The 22,167-nt window shown below is 43.8% G+C and overlaps 2 protein-coding genes across 5 annotated transcripts in view; one reads left to right on the top strand and one right to left on the bottom strand.

Annotated features, from left to right (window-relative positions):
• The first annotated feature begins 1,873 nt into the window (after positions 1 to 1,873).
• On the top strand, positions 1,874 to 13,867 carry IAH1 (isoamyl acetate hydrolyzing esterase 1 (putative)). 2 transcript variants are annotated; one of them, XM_084826669.1, is made up of 6 exons: positions 1,874 to 2,195; positions 6,478 to 6,530; positions 7,041 to 7,189; positions 9,024 to 9,185; positions 9,941 to 10,062; positions 10,312 to 13,867. In XM_084826669.1, the coding sequence occupies exons 1-6, from the start codon at positions 2,115 to 2,117 to the stop codon at positions 10,489 to 10,491; spliced, it is 747 nt and encodes a 248-aa protein (XP_084682795.1). In that variant the 5' UTR covers positions 1,874 to 2,114; the 3' UTR covers positions 10,492 to 13,867. The 2 variants fall into 2 exon arrangements, with proteins under 2 accessions (XP_084682795.1, XP_084682794.1); XM_084826668.1 differs by having other exon boundaries at positions 9,024 to 9,194.
• The window catches only part of ADAM17 (ADAM metallopeptidase domain 17), a 35,111-nt gene continuing 25,230 nt past the window's right edge, over positions 12,287 to 22,167 (bottom strand). For 2 of the 3 annotated variants that reach the window (XM_084826665.1, XM_084826666.1), the window contains 6 exons: positions 21,725 to 21,859; positions 20,474 to 20,604; positions 19,034 to 19,112; positions 16,252 to 16,340; positions 15,439 to 15,495; positions 12,287 to 14,729 (listed from right to left, as the gene is read on the bottom strand). In XM_084826665.1, coding sequence (XP_084682791.1) covers positions 14,376 to 14,729; positions 15,439 to 15,495; positions 16,252 to 16,340; positions 19,034 to 19,112; positions 20,474 to 20,604; positions 21,725 to 21,859 — 845 coding nt within the window. In that variant the 3' untranslated portion in view covers positions 12,287 to 14,375. The remainder of the gene's footprint in view (positions 14,730 to 15,438; positions 15,496 to 16,251; positions 16,341 to 19,033; positions 19,113 to 20,473; positions 20,605 to 21,724; positions 21,860 to 22,167) is intronic. The other variant, XM_084826667.1, reaches the window with a different exon arrangement.

Here is a 22,167-nt window from a genome sequence, read left to right as displayed (position 1 = left end):
AGGTACCAGAGGGTAGCTCTGGGAGAGGAGGTTTCGGACCCGTGGCCACTTACTTGTGGGGTGCCACAGGGTTCCATCCTCTCCCCGATGCTATTTAACATCTATGTGAAGCCGCTGGGGGCTATCATCAGGAGGTTTGGGGTGCAGTGTCATCAATATGTGGATGACATGCAGCTCTACCTCTCGTTCAAATCTTCACCAAGGTTGGCTGTAGAATCCCTGTCCGAATGTCTGGAGACGGTGAGTGGCTGGATGGGGAGGAATAAGCTGAAGCTGAACCCTGACAAGACAGAGGTACTTTTGGTGGGAGACAAGAGGAGGTTGGGGGATGTTGACCTGGTGTTGAATGGGGTACGGCTACCCTTGAAAGACCAGGTCAGCAGCCTGGAGGTCATTTGGACTCCCAGCTGTCCATGGAGGCTCAGGTGTCAGCTGTGAGCCGGACAGCGCTGTATCAACTCCATCTGATACGGCGGCTGCGCCCCTTCCTTCCCAACCATCTGCTCCCATCGGTAGTACACGCCCTGGTCTCCTCTCGTTTAGACGACTGTAATGCGCTCTACGTGGGGTTACCCTTGAAGACGGTTCGGAAGCTGCAGCTGGTACAGAACGCGGCGGCTCGCCTGATTAAAGGCAGCCGCCGGCGAGATCACATCACTCCAGTGCTGAAGGAGTTGCACTGGTTACCAGTTGTTTTCCGGGCCAAATTCAAGGTGTTGGTTTTGACCTTTAAAACCCTATATGGTTGCGGCCCAGCCTATCTTAAGGAGCGCCTCCAGCAGCACCAGACAGGCCGCTTAACAAGATCAGCCTCGGATGGCCTTCTGTCTGTCCCATCAGCCAGGACAGCTAGACTGGTGGGGACGAGGGAGAGGGCCTTTTCTGTGGTGGCCCCCACTCTGTGGAACTCCCTCCCTAGGGAACTCCGTCATGCCCCCTCTTTAATGAGCTTCCGTTGTGCATTAAAAACGTGGTTGTTCAGGCAGGCATTTGGGGTGGGTTAGGGTATTTTAGAAAATGTTTTTATTGTAGAATTTTATTGTTTTAAACTGTTTTATTGTATGTTCTACATCACCCAGAGTGGCTGGGTGACCAGCCAGATGGGTGATTAATAAATTTAATAATAACAACAACAACAGGGACTGGCCAACAAGTTCACATTACGCCAGTACTTTTTCAGCTGCACTGGCTGCCAGTCCATTTCCAGGCCCGATTCAAAGTGCTGGTATTAACATTCAAAGGCTTGGAGCCAGGTTATCTGAAGGATCGCCGCCTCCCATATGTGCCTGCCTGGACCCTATGATCATCTTCAGGGGTCCTTCTCCATGAGCCCCTGCCAAAGGAAGTGAGGTGGGTGGCCACCAGGAAGAGGGCCTTTTCTGCTGTGGCACCCCAGCTGTGGAATGAGCTCCCTAGAGCGGTTCACCTGGTGCCTACCTCATACTCCTTCTGGTGCCAGGTGAACACCTTTTTATTCTCCCAGTATTTTGGCATGTTAGCTTCCTAGTCTTTTAGCTTTGGTGTTTTAGATCTGCATTTTAAATCTCTGCATTGCTGCTAGGTTTTATTCTGGCTGTAGTGTTTCATTGTGGCTTTAAGCTTTCATATTTTATACTGTTTTATGCCACGCTTTGTGGTTTTAATTTTTTGTGAGCCACCCAGAGAGCTTTGGCTATTGGGCGGCATGGAAATTAAGTAAGTATCAGAGGCCCCAGGCTTGGGAGAGCGAGCAGGGGAGTCCTACTGCCCTTGCACCTTGCTTGCGGACTTCCCCAGAGGCGTGTGGCGGGCCACGGTGGGAAACAGGCCGCTGCACCGGCTGGGCCCTTGGCCCGACGCAGGAGAGCCGCTCTTCCGCGTTGATGCCCCCTCTGTCGCCTCCAAGGGGCCAAAGAGGAAGGCGGCTCCTCGCAGGAGCTCGCGCTGCGCCTCCGGGCCTCGGCCACGGCGAGCGCGGCTCCTCGACTGCCTGCACGCAGAGCACAGCGACGTCGCAAGGGCTGTAATCGCTCCGTCGGCCGCCTTTCCTCCTTGTCTGTGCGGGGGAAAGAGCCACCGCCTGTCCGCCCCTCGTAGGAGTTCCGCCTCCTGCTGCTGCTGCCGCGACGGGATCCATGGCTCTGTCCGAGGCCGGTGCGTGCAGCCGGCTCCTTCTGCGGCCCCGGGTGGTTCTTTTCGGAGACTCGATCACGGAGGTATCCCCGGGCCTGGGTGGGCACGAGAGCCGGGAAGCCCACGCAGGCACGCCTGGGCCAACAAAAGGCCCCGCCGCCCTTCCCCTCGCCCGCCTTCCCCTCTGTTTGCTGCCGGGTTTGCCTCTTCCAAATGCTGCAGCCGCCTGCTCTTCCTCCCCTTCCCCCGCAAAACGGAGTGACGTCACTCCCGCGCCCTCACCCCGTAATTATGACTGCCACTCGCCCCCACCCCCTATTTAGGAACGGGTGGCGAGCAGTAATTCCGTAGATGGTGCAGACCGGGAGGGAGGCAGCACCTTCTGGCTTGTGCTGGCGCTGTTATCCTCGTCCTCGTCTAGCAAGCGAAGTGCGGCGAACAGGGACCTGATCTGGAAGTGTCAGGGCAAGTCCTGTGTGTATGAATCCATCTGGGCGGACTGGGGCACCTCTTTTTCCTATTGCTGGATTAAGACAGTGGCAGCTGCCTCAGGCGGCTCCAAGTTTGCTGGGGCCCTAAGCAATGTGTCCTCTGATGGTTGTTGTTGTTGTTGTTGTTCAGTCGTTCAGTCGTGTCCGACTCTTCGTGACCCCATGGACCATAGCACGCCAGGCCTTCCTGTCCTGCGCTCTCTCCCGGAGCGTGCTCAAGTTCATATTCATTGCATCCGTGATGCTATCTAGCCATCTCATCCTCTGTCGTCCCCTTCTCCTTTTGCCTTCAGTCTTTCCCAGCATCAGGGTCTTTTCCAGAGAGTTTTCTCTTCGCATTAGGTGGCCAAAATATTGGAGCTTCAGCTTCATTATCTGTCCTTCCAATGAGCACTCAGGGTTGATTTCCTTTAGGATGGACTGATTTGACCTCCTTGCAGTCCAGGGGACTCGTAAGAGTCTTCTCCAGCACCACAGTTCGAAAGCATCAATTCTTCGGCGCTCAGCCTTCCTTATAGTCCAGCTCTCACAGCCATACATTACTACTGGGAAAACCATAGCTTTGATTAGATGGACCTTTGTTGGCAAGGTGATGTCTCTGCTTCTTACTATGCTGTCTAGGTTTGCCATAGCTTTCCTCCCAAGGAGCAAGCGTCTTTTAATTTCATGGCTACAGTCACCGTCTGCGGTGATCTTGGAGCCCAAGAAAGTAAAATCTGTCACTGCTTCCATTTCTTCCCCTTCTATATGCCAGGAAGTGATGGGGCCAGATGCCATGATCTTAGTTTTTTTAATGTTGAGTTTCAAACCAGCTTTTGCACTCTCCTCTTTCACCCTCAACAAGAGGCTGTTTAGATCCTCTTCGCTTTCTGCCATTAGGGTGGTATCGTCTGCATATGGGAGGTTGTTGATAATTCTCCCAGCAATCTTAATTCCGACCTCTGATTCATCCAACCCGGCATTTCTCATGATGTACTCTGCATATAAGTTAAATAAGCAGGGTGACAATATGCAGCCTTGTCGTACTCCTTTCCCAATTTGGAACCAATCGGTTGTTCCATGTCTGGTTCTTACTGTTGCTTCTTGGCCCTCGTACAGGTTTCTCAGGAGACAGGTAAGGTGGTCTGGTACTCCCATCACTTTAAGAATTTGCCACAGTTTGTTGTGATCCACACAATCAAAGGCTTTAGCGTAGTCAATGAAGCAGAAATAGACGTTTTTCTGGAATTCTCTTGCTTTCTCCATGATGCAGCGAATGTTGGCGATTTGATCTCTAGTTCCTCTGCCTCTTCGAAACCCAGCTTGTACTTCCGGTAGTTCTCGGTTCGCATACTGCTGAAGCCTAGCTTGTAGGATTTTGAGCATCACCTTGCTGGCATGTGAAATGAGCGCAATTGTGCGGTAGTTTGAACACTCTTTGGCGTTGCCCTTCTTTGGAATTGGAATGTAAACTGACCTTTTCCAGTCTTGCGGCCACTGTTGAGTGTTCCAGATTTGTTGGCATATTGAATGCAGCACTTTAACAGCATCATCTTTTAGGATTTTAAATAGCTCGGCTGGAATACTGTCATCTCCACTAGCTTTGTTGTTACTAATGCTTCCTAAGGCCCACTTGACTTCACTCTCGAGGATGTCCGTCTCAAGTTCAGTGACCGCACTATCATGGCTATCAGGGACATTCAGATCTTTCCTGTATAGTTCTTCTGTGTATTCTTGCCACCTCTTCTTAATCTCATCGGCTTCTGTTAGGTCCCTGCCTTCTTTGTCCTTTATCATGCCCGTCTTTGCACAAAACGTTCCCTTGAGATCTCCAATTTTCTTGAAGAGATCTCTAGTCTTTCCCATTCTGTTGTTTTCCTCGGTTTCTTTGCATTGTTCATTTAAGAAGGCCTTCTTGTCTCTCCTTGCTATTCTCTGGAACTCTGCATTCAGTTGGGTATATCTTCCCCTTTCTCCCTTGCTTTTCGCTTCCCTTCTTTCGTGAGCTACTTGTAAAGCCTCATCAGACAGCCACTTTGCTTTCTTGCATTTCTTTTTCTTTGGGATGGATTTCGTTGCTGTCTCCTGAACAATGTTACGGACCTCCGTCCATAGTTCCTCAGGCACTCTGTCTATCAGGTCTAATCCCTGAAATCTATTCCTCACCTCCACTGTATATTCATCAGGGATATGATTTAGGTCATACCTGAACGGTTTAGTGGTTTTCCTGACGTTCTTCAATTTAAGCCGAAATTTTGCAAGAAGCAGCTCATGATCTGAGCCACAGTCAGCTCCAGGTCTTGTTTTTACTGACTGTATGGAGCTTCTCCATCTTTGGCTGCTAAGGACATAATCAATCTGATTTCGATATTGACCATCTGGTGACGTCCATGTGTAGAGTCGCCTCTTGTGCTGTTGGAAAAGAGTGTTTGCTATGATCAGCATGTTCTCTTGGCAAAACTCTATTAGCTTTTGTCCTGCTTCATTTTGTACACCAAGGCCATGCCTGCCTGTTATCCCGGTGATTTCTTGACTTCCTACTTTAGCCTTCCAATCGCCTATGATGAAGAGGACATCTTTTTTTGGTGTTAGTTCTAGAAGGTGTTGTAGGTCTTCATAGAACCGATCAACCTCAGCTTCTTCGGCCTCAGTGGTTGGGGCATAGACTTGAATTACTGTGATGTTGAATGGTTTGCCTTGGATTCGTACTGAGATCATTCTATCATTTTTAAGATTGTACCCCAGTACTGCTTTTCCCACCCTTTTGTTGACTATGAGTGCTACTCCATTTCTTCTAAGGGATTCTTGCCCACAATAGTAGATATGATGGTCACCTGAATTAAATTCGCCCATGCCTGTCCATTTTAGTTCGCTGATTCCCAAGATGTCGATGTTCAATCTTGCCATCTCATGTTTGACCACCTCCAGCTTACCTTGATTCATTGATCTGACATTCCAGGTTCCTAAACAATATTGTTCTTTACAGCATCGGATTTTCTTTTCACCGCCAGACACATCCACAGCTGAGTGTCCTTTCGGGTTTGGCCCAGCCGCTTCACTCTTTCTGGCGCTAATTGGAAATACCCTCTGCTCTTCCCCAGTAGCATATTGGACACCTTCCGACCTGAGGGGCTCATCTTCCGGCGTCATCTCTTTTAGCCTTGTGATACGTTCCATGGGGTTTTCTTGGCAAGAATACTGGAGTGGGTTGCCATTTCCTTCTCCAGTGGACCACATTTTGTCAGAACTCTCTGCCATGACCTGTCCGTCTTGGGTGGCCCTGCACGGCATAGCTTATGTCCTCTGATGGGCCCCTCTGCTATTACGAAGAGGCTCTGGTGGGCTTCCCTAGTGACAGGTTTTATCTAGTTGGGTCTAGCCACCCTTTCAGTTCCTCACAGTGGTCCAGAGCAACGCTGGGGAGGATCCACCCGTCGCATTGGGGGTTGGACTCGATGGCCTTGTAGGCCCCTTCCAACCCTACTATTCTGTGCATCAGCTGGGGATCAAATGACACCAGGAGGCATGGCCCTCTGATGTTATTTGGCCTGCTGAAAGCTAGGTGGTGGTAGTCATCCAGCCCCCCACCCGATTTAATTTCCCCATCCCTGTTCTAAGGCATAATCGGCACATCCTTGACTCCCCCTTGCAACCACAAGTCTTCCTCCCGAGGAAACAAATCCATCCGTGATGTAGTTTGATAATGGCCAAACTATCTTACATTTCAGTTGGGGTATTTGTTTCCATGATTGGTCATTGGTGGGTCATTGTGGGAGTGATGATAGTACAATGATATCTAGGAAACCATAATGCTGGGAGTGTGTGTGGGGAGTTGATGGGACTGGTGACTGTACAATTATTTTAATTCAGTGCTCACTGCCTCCCTCTCTTCTAGTTTTCCTTCCAAGAAAATGGATGGGGAGCATCTCTTGCTCACAGACTAGCTAGGTAAGACATGTTGAACTCCATGTTTCACCTGTATTTTTAAACTGATGTCTTACTGAGCCTTGAGTCATCTGAAACTGATCTATTTTTAAAGAGAGAGACCGTAGCTTTGAGGCATAGTGTCAAAAGCCTCAATGTGTTATATGTTTTCTTCCACTTCTTAATTCTGAAGTTTATTGTGAACATAGACTGAAAATATGAAGCCTCAATTTTTAGGAGATTCTTGCCTAATAGAAAATGTATGAGAAACACACTGTGAAATATGCAGTGCTGCTTCTGTTTTGTTCAAACACTATGAAATGTAGTTTACTTAGGAGAGGAGAGGGAGAGAGATGGTGCTGCTGCACCCACTTACCAGGGTGTAAGTCCCTGTGAGCTCATTGCAACTTACTTCTGAGTAGGCATGTATAGGTTTGCACTATTAAACAGGTGTCTGACCAGTGTTTAACATTTCAAAATGTGGAATTATTACACCATGGCAATCCTTTATATATCTATATGTGCTTATTTTAGAAAATGTGATGTTCTGAATCGTGGACTCTCTGGCTACAACACGAGGTGGGCAAAAATTGTTCTTCCGAGGCTGATCAACAAAGAGTCTAGTGTTAAGAATACTGTTGCAGTAACAGTCTTCTTTGGAGCCAATGATGGTGCTTTAAAAGGTATGGTATATTGATATTCTTCTCCTTCCACAAATTCTCTGCTCTGGAATGTTTCATTAGATTGGGGTTGAGAATGCTGTCATACTATGCCCTCCTTTTTATTTTATTTTTTAAAGCTTTATTTTTAGGCTTTATATGCCATTTTTCAATAAGATTATTTTCAGGGCTGCTTACAAATAAAACAGTAAAATACAGAGTAAAGCACCTTCTGACCCACTCTGGGGCCCACTCTGGCTCACAGAGGGTTGAGCACCCTCCCAGCCTGTGAGGAAGAGGAATCCCCATGTTATCTCTGATCAGACATCTGAGATAAACTAGGGATTCCCAGCACCACTTGACCGGGGCTTGCAAGCATCAGCCGAGTGAGTCCCTTCTGCACGGGAAGGAGCAACTGGACTCTGCTGGGTCCTGCAAGTCCTGTCTGAGTGCCTTCTGTGTCTTTTTCTACTCCATGCCTCTCTCTGCATGGAAAAAGAAGTGAGTGGGGGTGGTGCTGATGACATGATAGGAGGAGAGGGGCTTTGAGGAGGGCCCCTGCCCCTTGATTGTTATTCAGCCCACCAAGCTTGGTCCAGGGGACAATCCCGCCCTCAGATCAAAAGAGGTGTCGTCCCGCCGCCCCGAGTAAAAGAACAGTGACATTTTTAAAAGAAAGATAAAACTAGCATGAAACTGCACAAATGGAAATGAGAGTTGAAAGACCTGGGAAAATAAAAAGATCTTTGTCTGGTGCTGAAATGACCTTAGGGTAAACACTAGGCAAGCCTCCTGAGGGAGAGTATCCCACAAGAGGAATGCTGCTGCTGAGAACGCAGTTTTCCCCTTCATCACCCACCTCAACTCAGATGGTGGGAGGCAGGGGGTCTCTGACAGTGGGCTCAGTGTATGGGCAAGCTTTTTTTTGGAGAAGGCAAGTTGAATCGGTTGCCCTCACTCATCAGTCTTTTTCCTGTTACTTGTTTCTGTGACCAAAGATGTGGTAAGTGAGGTCCAGGTGGGTAGCTTCCTGTGCCCTCTGTTCAGTGCATGAGCAGTAACCTGGAAGCTTGGGAAGTGGAACAAAGCAGGCACTCTTAACTGTGGCTTGAAGGGGTAATTCTTGCCCTGTGGGAGCTGCACAGCCTGGATTGGTTGCAGAGTCACTGCTGCGTGCAGTGTGGACAACAAGGGGACCAGTGGAGGATGAGGCCATGGGCATGTGTTAGCTGCGGCTCTGCACATCTGTCCTTCAGAACTACCCTGCAGATGCTTTTGACTCCAGTCTATATGAACAGGATGAAAAATTACAGGCGGCGCAAGTAACTTAGTGAGAGGTAGGGCTGAATAGAGGTATGGGAGGATTTATAGACTTCCCCCTTTTCCCAACAGTTCTGCCCACCTGTGTGTATAAGTGGTGGAAGGGGGAAGATAGGCCTCCTTTGGTACTGCTTGGGGATTGTGTCCATATACCTTATTCTTCCCCACTTACAACATATTTATAAAAAATAAAAACAAGACCAATTTGCCTAACATGATAATTCATCCTATTTCTTGTCTCTTCTCAAGAACCCATAGCTCAATATTGTTTGTTTATTGATAAGAATTCACGCTCACACACCCTGTTAAGAGTAATGCAGCATAGGCAGGCAATGTGACTTATTTTATCTGAATGGGTCCATGACTGTATAATACAGCCTGTGACTGTTCCTGGTCAACAGCTGGTCGGCCGCTGTGTGAACAGAGTGCTGGACTAGATGGACCCTTGGTCTGATCCAGCAGGGCTCTTCTTACATTCTTAATAAATTTTGATTCGATTGACTATTTTACCTGAATGTAAACACTTTTCCCTGAACAGATGTGAACCCTAAACAACATGTTCCACTGGATGAATATGCTGAAAATTTGAGAAGTATGATACAATACTTAAAGTCTGTGGGCATTGCAGAGGATAAAATTATTTTGGTGACACCACCACCTCTTCATGAAATGACTTGGGAAAACGAATGTATTGCCAAAGGTAAAAGAGGTCTGTCCCTCATTTTGGATTAAGAGGGAAAAAACCGTTTTCAAGCGTCTGAGCACTGTAGTGCCAAACCTATTTTGTGTTGTGTAACGTGACTGCCGATGTACCGTACTCTATGTTTACCGAACAGCCATGCAAATAAACTAAATGTTCAATAGAAATACGGCAAAAAGTTTTGATTTGCTGATGCTTTAGCACACCAAGAAAATATACTTTATATTTTTGGAGCATTTTTGGAGCATAAGTTAAGAAATGATAGGAATGTAATTTTTACTTAGCCTCTTCACATGGGCTGTGCCAACTTGATCCCATGAGCCCTACTGGTTCCCTGGGAATAAATTACGCCAAGGGGTGTGACGGTGCCCCCCCCCCATCATTCGAGCCACTAAGGCCTGAGTCAACGGGATCATCCAGCTCCTCACCCAAAAGTAGCTTCTCAATCCTAACAGGTAATCATACCGACAGTCTACTTAGCAGATGAAGCCTTAGCAGTGCAGTCCTATACATGTCACCTCAGAAGTACGTCCCATTGACTTCAGTGTGGCTTACATCCAGGTAAGTGGGTATAGGAATGCAGCCTAGGTGTGCAAAGTTGCATTCAAAGGTCTCTGGATCTGGACCTTGATTTATAATTATGTTACCCACAGGCAAAAATGACCAAAAAAATGAAGCCCCAAGCCACTAATTTTGTCATAACCTGAATTCTGTTCTGTCGTCATTCCGTTTCTTTCCCCCCCAATTCTCAATAGGTGAAAAATTAAACCGCCTCAACTCCACTACTGGGGAATATGCCAAGGCATGCGTTAAAGTAGCTAGAGATTGTGGCACTGATGTCATTGATCTGTGGACACTTATGCAAAAAAATAACCAGGTATGATCTCTGAGAAGTTTAAGATCGTGTTTTCAGAACGTGTTGCTGGAAACAGCAGAAACAGACCTGTTGCCCATAAAACTAAGTATCAGAGTAAATCTAAGAAACTCATTTATTTAGTTGGAGTAAAGATTGTTTCCAAAAGTCTATTTTGTTCTGTTTCTGCAGCTTGCCAGTAGATGACCGGAATACTTCCTTCTTAAAAGTCATCAGAACAGTTTACCACATCTTCTGAAATTTCTCTTCTAGGGCTTTTGTGGCTATCTGTCTGATGGTCTCCATTTATCAGGGGAAGGAAATAATTTTCTAGCAAACCAGCTTTGGGCACTCCTGGAACAAAGAACATCAACACTCCCTGTGCTGCTTCCCTACTGGCGTGATGTAGATCATCTTCACCCTGAAGCTAGTCTCCTGGGGGAATCTGCATGACTACGAAAATAAAAGTGGCTCTTGTGTCAACTGTTTGTTGTTTATTCGCTCAGTCGCTTCTGACTCTTCTTGACTTCATGGACCAGCCCACGCCAGAGCTTCCTGTCGGCCGTCACCACCCCCAGCTCCCCCAAGGTCGAGTCCGTCACCTCCAGAATGTCATCCATCTATCTTGCCCTTGGTCGGCCCCTCTTCCTTTTGCCTTCCAACTGTGTCAACCATACACGTGCAAAATAAAATTTCCTTTTTTCCATTGAAGTTTTTTTATATTAAACAGGGATACTTAACCATAAGCATACCACTTAGGCTTATAGGAACAATCCAGCACATTGTGACTAAATTGAATTTGAAGCCATTTCACTAACTATTCTACATGTCAAGTATACCACTAAAATGGTTGTGACACTGGTTATTTGCTTATGCACAAGCCTTCAACTCTTTATTCAATCTTGAATACTGCACAGATAGGGCAGGAGTATAATGCAAAGGAAGTTCATTGCTACTGACGTATTGCAAGTGGATATAAAGGGGAATTGTCAAAGTAAGCATGAGAGAGAGACCAGCCCAGATGAACTAGCTGCTGCCACCAGGACTTGGCAACTGTGATTGCACTTATGTCACCTACAAATCCTAGGGAGCCCAGGCAGCCCACCACCATGGGGCAGGTGGCAGACACTGTGCCATGCCCCCCCCCCTTTGGAGCCAGGATGAAAACAAGTGTTTTATTTTTTTAATGTAATCTTAAAATTTTGCAGCACACTTTTCAGATGACTTTCTTTAGGAAGTATATATAGTTAACACAGTTCTTAAAATATGCTAAAATATTTACCATTACAGTGCTTACATTAACTGTTTTCAGCAACTCCCTTAAAATCTAAAGATCAGAAAAGTACACTATTTTGCTGACATGACTTAAAATGTTCAGTCAAATAAAAATAAATGTGCAAGTAGTTTTAAATGTGACTGTAACACCTAAGCCACCCTATGTACTTTATTGACTTTCCCCCTAATCATTCAATTCAGCTGCTTTTGGCTAGTAGAAAAATCTTGAGGTATTTATATAGGATGTAAAGGTAACACAACAACACTTTTCTGGTATATTTAGTAAATGCAAGTCAAATGAATATGCTAAATCAAATCAATTGATTTAGGGCAGCAGAATTATCAGTCCTTGGCACCTAGCTTGGAGTAGCTTGTTCAGGCCTTCTTTCCTCTGATTTATTTACTGTTGCGGCATTCTTGCTAGAAACAAAGTCACGGTGGTAGTGAAAGCACAAGACAAAGGAGAAGTAGATGATAGTTCTGTAGTTATGTGCCGCTGTAATGGGTATCAGAACTGGTAGCCTCTAGGCTAAGAGGCTAATGTGCACAACAGCACAAACCCTTGTTCATAAACATTTTGGCAATGAGGGACCATCTCAGATTAGACTAGCTTCAAATCAAGCTTTAGTGTGTTTCTCCAGTGTTTTTCTGTTTCTCCAGTGCTCTACTCTAGGTTTTGTTGTTGCTGCATTTTAGCACTGCTAGAAACTGGCTTCAACTACATATTTAGGAATGTAAGAACATAGGGCGCTGCCTTATATTGAGTTGGACCACTGGTCCATCTAGCCCAGTATTGTCGACACTGACTGGGAGCAGCTCCCCTGGGCTTCAGGCATGAGTTTTTCCAGCCCTACTTCAAGATGCTGAAGATCGAACCTGGGAGCAGGGTCCAAGATGTGCTCTACATTGAGCTACAGCCCCACCCATGCACTTGCTGCCATGAAACAGATGCATTAATAATGTAGAAAGGAGCTTTAATCAGGATATTTATTAGTCTAAAATTAAAGACTTCCATCTAGCCATTTTCAGAATGGAAGAGATGTATCCAATGGGCTGCAACCAATGTTAGTCTCACTTAAGTCACATTAATTTCAATACATCTGCTCTTAAGTAGGACTAACATTGGATACAATGGCCTTGGTGGAATAATTATAGCCAATAAGTTCCTTGATTATTACAGGCATACATGTCAGGATACAATTAAGTTTAAATCACATGTTTACAACAGAAAGAAGTCAACTTGTACACGCTCCGATCTGTAAAAGAATTCTATGCATACCAGTAACTGCTGAACCAACAGTCCCTTAAAGTAGTAGGTACAAGTTCCAATTATCAGGAGCAAGTCATAGGTTTCAAATGAAGCACTTGTATAAAAAACATTTTATTACACTGTACTGGGCGTTTCCACCCCCCACACAAAGTTTACCACTACATATGAAATCTAAAAATTATCAGACTATAGGTACAAATACGAAAAGGCACAAGTTCAAGTATTAGTGTAACAAGTATCCATGAAAGATGCACATTTGTCACAGGTTTGGTTAATCTCCATCAGATATGAAAGAATATGTCTTTCATAATTAAGGGTTTTTGTTTTTATATTTTTAGCTGGCATTTGATCCAGCTATTAAATACTTACATTTTATACCAATAAAAAGGCTTTTTGTTTTTATATTTTTAGCTGGCATAATAGCTCTCCAAGCAGAAATAACACTATATTTTTCACTCTTATTATGGTCCATGCATTTCTATAGTTGTGGGCCCTGATCCAGAGATCAGATTTCTTCCTGCCAAGATTATAGGGAGAGGGGATATTTGTCCTACCTCACCTCACCCCCGAAGGAAAGGGGTAAGAAGGGGTGCATACAGGAACAGGCACACAGGTGTTGCTGCTTGTAGATCTCTGAAGAGGGGTCAGAACCGTTCATACAAGCCAGGCTGCTGGCGGGGGGGTGGTACCTATGTGCAGCAACTTGTTGGTACCTCAGCTCTCACTGCATCAGGGACCAACACAATCCAACAAGCACAACTCCCATTAATGCATCATTGAAATAATTGGGGTTGTACAAATGCAATGCTAAATGGGTTATAGCGCAAGCATGCAGATGCTCCAGCCACTGCACATCTATACACTTCCAAAAGAAAACTTTACAAAGTCTCCTTTCTAAATTTATATTGCATGAAAGCCTCGATCAGCATCTATTTTTATCCCTTAAACTTTGGCAGATATTTGTTTAACCGCACTGGAATAATTATCTCTCCCCCATAGCTGAAGGAGTGAAGTTAACAATACACATTTTAGCCACTTCATTTTGTAATAAAGGCCACCATCAGGCACAGTGCTATGCACATTTAAGCCTTGCTATAAAAAAAAAAATTCAACGGAACAAAAGGTTCCTTAGGTCTCTACTGAATGCTGGTCAAAAGCTGCATAATTAAAAGCCTTACTACAAATTACCCTGAAAACATTCTCAGGATCTGATTTCTGCATTTAAGTAATTCATTGCTGTGTTGCTCTTCAGATTTAGCTCAATCCCTTGCACCCTTCATAAGCCTCAACTATGTCAAAATGTTCACCTCATTTTTCATTTTAAAAGAAAAAATACTGTGTGTTTTAATGGTACACTTTGACTTCTGAAAGCTCCAGTAGAAGAACTGAAGTCACTAAATTTTGGGCTTTTGTATTGTAAAAAAAGAAAACTTTCAGCAGTATTGCTCAACTACAAGCTACATTATAAAAATACTAAGTACACGATCTTGGCCAGGCAGATTATGCCTCTACGCCATAGAAGGAAATGTTCAAATCAACACTATAGAAAAGATTCAAAAAGAACAATATACTGGAGACTTTACTTTGTGTGTATATTTCTAAGTAGCACTCATCTTGACACCAAGGAAGATCATACATATGGCCAGCATCTGCAGTAGGTCACTTCCCCGTTTCCATTGCTCAGTACATATATACACATACAAAAGATATTTCTAGAATGAAATGGCTTTAGATCAACTAGTTCAACATGATTTTGCACATCAGAGTCAACAGCTCAAAAGGCAGCAGGAGACTAGCACTCCGTTTCCTTGCTGTCCACTCTGTGCTGGCGCTGTAGTTTGAAGGACGAGGCTTTCTCACTCCTCGTGACAGGATGATCCGTAAGATCTTCAAACGACTTGGCAGTTGTGCTGTTGTTTGGAAAAGGATCCTTATCAAAACAATCATCATCCTCCATATGAGAGTCCGTACTTGGATCCTCTTGAATAGTGTCCATTCTTTGGTGGTCCAGTTTCGGAGCCACTGCTGCCACAGGCACTGGGACAACAGGCTGCAGGGGCTGATGACGGCTTGTAGACGGCGCAACAGGAAAGGGTTTGATGATTCGGACAGAAGCTGAATCCATGCTGCTCAGCATCTCGACATTCTGCAAGGAGACAAGCAGTAAGTACAGCTATGCAAGCAACCAGTAATTGAAAACTCATTCCCAGACCTCTCGTTATCTGCACTCCCTGGCCAAGCCGTTTGTTGATGGTCTGACTGGAAACTACCTTACCTACAGAATGTGTTTTAAGTGGAAACATGCCCCAGTACCAGGATTTAAAACTGATGATGGACTACTACTTTCAGTCTCAGAATTTTGGCAGCCAACAGTCCTAGCATTGATGGTGAGAGGAGAGTTAATTATCTTTACGAACAGTGATTTACTATAGGCTGTGGGTATAAATGAGCACTCTGAAGCAACTAAAGTTTAATTTCTCCAGGATTTTTTAAAGGGCATAGCAATATGGGATAGATCATTGAAACTAGCTGTCTGAACATGAATAAATAACAAAACTAGAAAAGAGCAAACATACAGGGAACAGAATCTAGGTATGCTATCATTAGCATTTGAAAAAGCATTAAATTATCACAAAGGAAAATCAGGACTTAAATGTATGATTTGCTGATTTATTTAAAGAGATGTATAGACCAGCCCTCAGCAAAGCTTTCAGATCAGTTTACAAGTAGTTGTGGAAGTAACATTTCTTCAGACATCAAAACATGAGACTTAGAAACCTTTATAAGCCTTTGCTGGACTATGTTTTCTAAAAAGATACAATATTGAGGACATCCTTTACACAAAGCAAACTTACACTAGGACCAAACAGAGATTTGGTGTTCTCTTCATACTGCCTATCCAGCTTCTTGTCCTATTAAAAAAGCAAAAAGTAACAAGTCAGCTGCAGAAGCAACTGCTTACAAAGCACACACATCCGCTACCTGATTACCTTCTAAGATGTGCCCAAATTAGAATCAAAGCCAGGGTAGTTTCACTTTAGACAGGTACCCACAGGGACAAATGCTCATGTGGAGTGGCCTGTTCTGTGAGCAGTGAAATAGAGGAGGACAGGACTTACAGAAGATCACATGACTATTTCAATAATGAGGAATAATCACATCTTGCAAGCCACTCACACAAGCAATTATTGCACAAATAAACCAGTTGTTAGATCCTATGAACCAGCTCCCTGACTACCCAGTTCCCCCTCACTGCCCTGCATAGTATACATGCAGTTCTCCCCATCTCCAAGATTAAACGCAACATTTGATTTTCATAAGGATATTAGAGCTTCGTTTTAAATGACTTACCTGCAAAGCTTTAATAAGTTCTTTAAAAGCAGCAAACGTTTAGGAACAAAAAACATGCCCAGATTTTTTTTTTGGGGGGGGGGGTGTCACATTATTCAGAGGTCCAAGTATCAAATGTTTAAAAACCCAAGATAGAGGCCATGTGTAAAGCTCAAGGTTAGTTTATCTGCATATGAGCTGAATATTTTGGAGTTTATAATGATATAAATTTACTTCATTTGTTAGTTAAAACCCTTATCTCTATTACTGTGCAAATGCACTTAACAGCACACTTGAATTTAACCCATTTGTTTAATTTGGTTTAAGTTTAAACTTACCACACAGTGTACAAGAATACTTAGAGGAATCCAAAATAGTAAGGAGAATACAAGCACAGATCCTACTATGTTGTCTGCTAAAAATTTCCCTGTTTAAAAAAAGAAGAGATACCCAAAACTAATAGTCTGAGACAAACAAAATATCCTCGGATACAGAGTTAAGATCCCAATTCTACAAGTCATTTTCAAGTGACTAGTCCATCTGATGTCACAGGATCACATAATTTGTTCAATGTTGAACTATATGTTAAAAGAATTCAATCTTCAAGATGCTTAAACACTAGAATATTTGCCACCTATAAGGAGGACTCTCTCCCAATGTATTAGAATTTGAAGTTGGGTAGCCAGGGCTTGTGTTTTACTGCTGTGTACCTCATTACATGCACATTTCCAAAATTATAGTAAGATAATAAGCCTAGATGTGACATTAGGATTTACTTTACCCGTCCTGAAGAAAAAACAAAGTTATATACAAAGAAATTATGTTTCCTACTTCTTTTGTTTTCATGAAGTTCAGTGAAAGGCTTCTATAGTTTACTTCCTTTCTCTGACTTAAACCAGCTAGTTGTCCCTGGTCTTCAAAGAGTATGAATACTTTCCCTCTTATTAACTAAGCATGCAGAAAGTATCTGCTTTCTTTTGCAAATGAATATGACCAGTTGCCTTTGCTACTTGCAATATTACATCTAACATTTAGATTTGTACAATGCCCAACATCCTGCTGGCATGAAATAAATGTTTAATAAGCAGCTGAGATAATGCTCTTATGAGCTTCAATTTATCACCAGAGATTGAAAATATTTACATCACTTATTGCACAGATTTTTAAACTGAAGTCACACTATGTATTTTCAAATTACAATGTTGTTTTGAATACTATAAAATCATGGATGAAGACTGTGAGCGCAAGATCTCTCATAATACTAGAACCCAGAGACCCAGTTTGCATCTCACACTGCAATTCCTGGGTTATTTAGCCCAAGAATTGCCAAGGATGAGCGAAGCGATGAGTACACTGCCTCCAATCTATGAATGTTTGTAAGCATTCGTAGGCTGTTTTTCAAACCCACGATGTGCCACTGTGACATGCAAACAGGGTCTCTGGGTTGTTTAACCCATAAACAGCCCAGAGAATCATCCGATGAAATTGATCATGGCCAGCATGATCTGGAGAGGAAAAAGGAAGGACTTCATCATTCCCTCTATACTAATAGCAAACTTAGTGTCTCAGTGTAGATCTTATGTAGTCAAAATGACAGCACCCACATGAAAGAGGGAGGCAGCAGCAGTCTTGGGGAACCCCAAGATGCGCATAAGTATGGAAAAAAAAGCTTTAGAAATAGCCCTAGGAGGGAAATCCCACCCCCCAAACCAGCCCTATGAGGACTGAGCATGCTCAGTGGGCACAGAATGCTAGCTGACTGTTGAGGGAAAAGATAAAAAACTGGGTAGCGGTGGGGAATAGAATGGCATATCATGGAGGAAGGCATCGCTGACTGGAACAGTGAACAGCAGCACTCCACACTACAAGGTTATGTTGCAAGGCCCACTTGTACAATGCTTAAATAAAATGATTGAATTCATGGTGACAAAATGTGGTGATTGCCATTAGCTTAGTAGAAAACTTTGAAAAAAGATTGGACAAATTCATGGAGGAGGGTCTATCAACAACAGTTAACCATGATAACTAAAATGGAACTCCTCTGTTCAAGGGCAATATACCTCTGTGTACCATGGAAGGACATGGATGAACAGGCACACACACCTTCAGGCTTGCTAGAGTACCTCCAGAGTTATCTGGCTGGTCAGCGCTGGAAAACACACACTAGACCAGGCGTAGGCAACATGGTGCCCATAGGCACCAATGTCCCCCAGACACCCTTCTTGGCACCCGCCAAGGTGCCCTACCCCTCCCACTTTAAAAAAAGTTTAACAAATTTGGCTGTAGATTTATAGATTTATAAATCTAGAAATAGATTTAGGTTGGTGCTGAAAACTGTAGGTTCAAAGGAGCTGTTCAATGTGTCAGGGGTCAGACCCCACCTCTGCCTTGCACTCAGTCTTTTGGGCAGGTTACTTGTCCTTTGTCATCCCTCCCATGGCAGCCATTTTGCGGTGGTGTCCAGGACAGTTTCTCAAATTGCTAAATGTGCCCAAGGCCCAAAAAGTTTGCCTAACCCTGCACGAGGTAGATATTGGTCTGATCCAAGCAATGCAATTTCTTGCTATTCTCCGCACAGATGTTCTTTGAAATAACCAGGAAACAAACAAACCAAACATCTACAGAATTTGCTTAAAATACTATATCAACATTGGCTATTTTCATGTATTACAGATCAATGCTATTAAATATGATGCAATATGTTTTATTTATTTATTCAATTTATACCCCACCTTTCCACCAGGAAAATGGCTGTCAGGGCTAGTACAGGAAAGTGTTGATACACTCAATGCTTTCATGATTTGATTACATTATGAGGCTAGAAGCATCTCTCCAGTATGGAGAAAGTATTCAGAAGGGGTGGGTTTTTTTGAAGTGCACTGTTTTAATGCAACTACAGATATAAAAATACATGTAGTTTTGCATTTAACTTCAAAACTAGCACTCGCACCTTACAAGTCAACGTTAAGTATCAGTACTCATGATATTAAAGACTAACAGTAGAAACACCCATTTCAACACTCATACTCTGAAATCAAAGATATCAAGGCATTAAATGGAGAATAAGAGGCTTAAGAACAGGACTTCTGGATTTCAAGTTGCTGAATAAGTGTAGCTTACCAAATGTATTGATGCTAAGTTGATCAATGAAAACCCAAAGTCGTTCAATCACATCCTGCACACGCTTCTCACATTTACCCTGCAAGACACAACGCTGGGCTTAGAAAGCCACCTTATGCAATGTAAACTTCAACCATTCTATCGGGAGAAAATGGGACATGTTTTGCAGGGTAGAGAGAGATAAAAGAAGACCCTTTAACTGCAGCAGAATGTAGGAGTTTATTAATACTATGATTTTAGCATAAATGTCATGCAATTATTAATATGAAACAAGACATGTATAGGGCTTTTGATGGATCTGTATTGACTATGCTGTTGTTGCAAAGCAGATTATAGGGAAAAATATAATTAGAGGCAGAAATACAGAGCATTCTTAAAATAGTACTTCCCTTCCCTTAGGGAAGAGTAGCTATCATCTGGGCCTGTTGCCTGACCGTACTGTGCCAAGTACTGTGTGGCTGGAATACTTTGACCTAGTTCGCATGTAATACCAACTATGGGTTTAAACAACCCAGTTAGTTGGGGCTGTGCTGGAGTGAGCACACTGCCTTCTGTGCGCTTGCCACTTCTATTTTACAACTGCTTTTGTAAAGAACCCAAGAACATCCCATTCCTGGGCTGTTCAGCATGACATGCGAACCCAGAATTCTGGGTTGTTGAGGGAGAAACAACCCAGTTTTAATCCAACAACAGATCAGAGTGCCAGGTTCACATGTCACAACGAACAATCCAGGAATGGGGGTGTTCCGGGGGTGTTTGATAAACAGGACACAAAACAGAAGTGGCGAGTGCATGGGAGGCAGCATGCTCACTTCATCATGACCCCAACTAACTGTGGGTTGTTTAACCCATAGTTTGTTATGTGTGAACAAGGACATTGACTGCAATCCAAAGAGCTACCTCAGACACATCCAAATTTAATTTTTTTTCTCTTTAAACAGTAAACCCCCATGCCATATCTCAGACTGCCTTGGAAAGTTTCAGAAGCTGTTCAAAATGTGACTGTTTGAGAAAAGCAACCTAAAGTCCCTTTTGGTATGTGAAACTAACTGGGCGGTTCTTTGGATCCTGGCTGCTATCTACAGTAAGATACATTCCTTAGATAGAGGCTATGCAGCTTGGGATGTAGGAAATGTTTCTCCCACTGCTACACATCACAAGGACAAAAAATAGGTCCTCACAAACCAATAAAAAGCCAAATAAAGAGAAAGGGAAAAACAGGTAGATGGAACAAATCACAGAAAAAGCCAGAACAGATATATACAACGGGCAGCAGTTATATAACTACTGCAACAGAATGTTTGGTCCCACAGCAAAGAACAGTCAGCTATTTTAGGAGGCAAACATTTAGGGTTTAGTGCCAATATCCAGTGACAGCGAAAAACAGGATGCTTTGTGGAAGACAAATATCACACCCCAATCACATATATATATACTCACATTCATGTCACAGAATCCCACAGTGCATGGCTTTCCCTTCCTCAAATATAAGAAATTCTGGTTGGCATCAACATATGGGCTGCATCTCCCAAGCTCATCCCGACAGCAGACCTTGCAAGAATTATCCGTTTCTGAAGTAAAACAAAACAACAACATCACAGCTAGAGGGTGTGGGTTTTTTGGCTAGTAATGTATGACTTTCTTTCATGCAGAAAGTCATTTTCAATCATATATCTTTCCAGTTAAATCAGGGGTAGGCAATTGGTGCCCTGCAGATGTTTTGGGACTATAATTCCCAGAATCCCTGACCACTGGATATGCTGGCTGGAGGTTTGGGGAGCTGTACTCCAAGCCATCTGGAGGGCACTAGGTTGCCTACCCCTGAATGAATTTATCCTGTTCCTAAAGACAATACTATTTTATGATCAAGCCTTTTATGTTACTCAAACATGAGCAAACTTAAAGCTTGCAAAGGTAGCCCAACCATTAGGTTGGGAAAGGCAAAAGAACTTCATTAAACCTTAGGTTAAGGTGAAGCTATCCAAGGCAGGCAGGGCTTAGTCCCACTTACAACAGATATTTAAAGCTTTCCTACTGATCAGTCCAACCCAAGGAGAGCCACACCAAATAAAACATTGCATTTAAAAAGTGGCACTGGAATATACCAGCTCTGACACATAGAAGACAGGGTACAAGAGTAAAAATGTAGGCAAGGAATGTCTTGCACTAGCAGAAAAAGTTCCAAAGTCTTCAGACCATTCCCACTTCATCAAAACTCCACTACTCAGAAGTAAATTCCCATCTAGCTCTCATGGGTGCCCCATGATGAGTTGCTAGAATGCTTTAGATGGGCCTTAAGCACAAAAATCAACAAATAAAATTTCTGTTATTTATTCTAGCCCAAAGATTCATGGCAGGTTACTATAAAGGAAGCACAGTGCTTCTGCCATCCATCCCTACCTACCTGAGTTGAGGGGAGGGAGAACAGATTTGAGACTTTGTTCAAGTGTGGCACTCTATCCATTCAGTCTAAAAATTTACCTGACTGCTGCACTGACCTCATTCATACCAGATATCAGAGCTACAGGCCTTGCCCACCTGCAACAAATGAACAGGGCTGGAAAGGAAAACTGCATGTGGATCTCCCTCATCCTGCTCTGATCATTTTTCAGAGACAAGTAAGTGAACCTGGCCTGAGCAGCCCCAACTCTGAGTCGGAGGAGGAAATCCAGAAGAGAATGTTGTCCTCACCATTACAGGCACATGAACGCAGGTTCTTCTCCCTCTCACAGAAGGGTATGCATCCCCCATCTTTGCACTTGCCCAAATCCACACAGATGGTGTCATCTGGAGCATTCCCAGGGGGAGGACAGTCACTACTATTGCCTAGGAACAGATGGCATCAGTATATGCATACTTGGGAAATAACAGACTTGGAAGGAGCACGGAAGAGATTCTCACCGTTCATTCATGGAGAGAGTCTGGAGGTCTCCCTCAAGCTTCCTGCTATCGATAACATAAGGAAGGGCTGAGACAGGGACCAGCTAAGTGAAAGAATAGCCCAGACAGTGCTAAGTCCTGCTAATAAGATTACCACCAATTTTGGAACCTGTCCACTCCCCCCACCCCACCCCGGTTGCATGTATGACCAGAATTCTCACCACACAATGACCTACTTTTCTTTTTCTTCCCTT

Source organism: Heloderma suspectum, chromosome 1, assembly GCF_057233095.1.
Source record: "Heloderma suspectum isolate Gila_16-S chromosome 1, 16-S_ref, whole genome shotgun sequence".
Taxonomy (NCBI): domain Eukaryota; kingdom Metazoa; phylum Chordata; class Lepidosauria; order Squamata; family Helodermatidae; genus Heloderma; species Heloderma suspectum.
Note: the sequence above shows the minus strand (reverse complement) of the source record. Positions and strands in the feature narration are given on the sequence as shown.

What these genes read in the sequence shown, in the direction of transcription:
- IAH1 (XM_084826668.1), top strand. Translation starts at nt 2,115, where the DNA reads ATGGCTCTGTCCGAGGCCGGTGCGTGCAGCCGGCTCCTTCTGCGGCCC. An exon ending in CTTGCTCACAGACTAGCTAG is followed by an intron (nt 6,531 to 7,040) that starts GTAAGACATGTT and finishes TGCTTATTTTAG; the next exon opens with AAAATGTGATGTTCTGAATC. An exon ending in TTATGCAAAAAAATAACCAG is followed by an intron (nt 10,063 to 10,311) that starts GTATGATCTCTG and finishes TTTCTCTTCTAG; the next exon opens with GGCTTTTGTGGCTATCTGTC.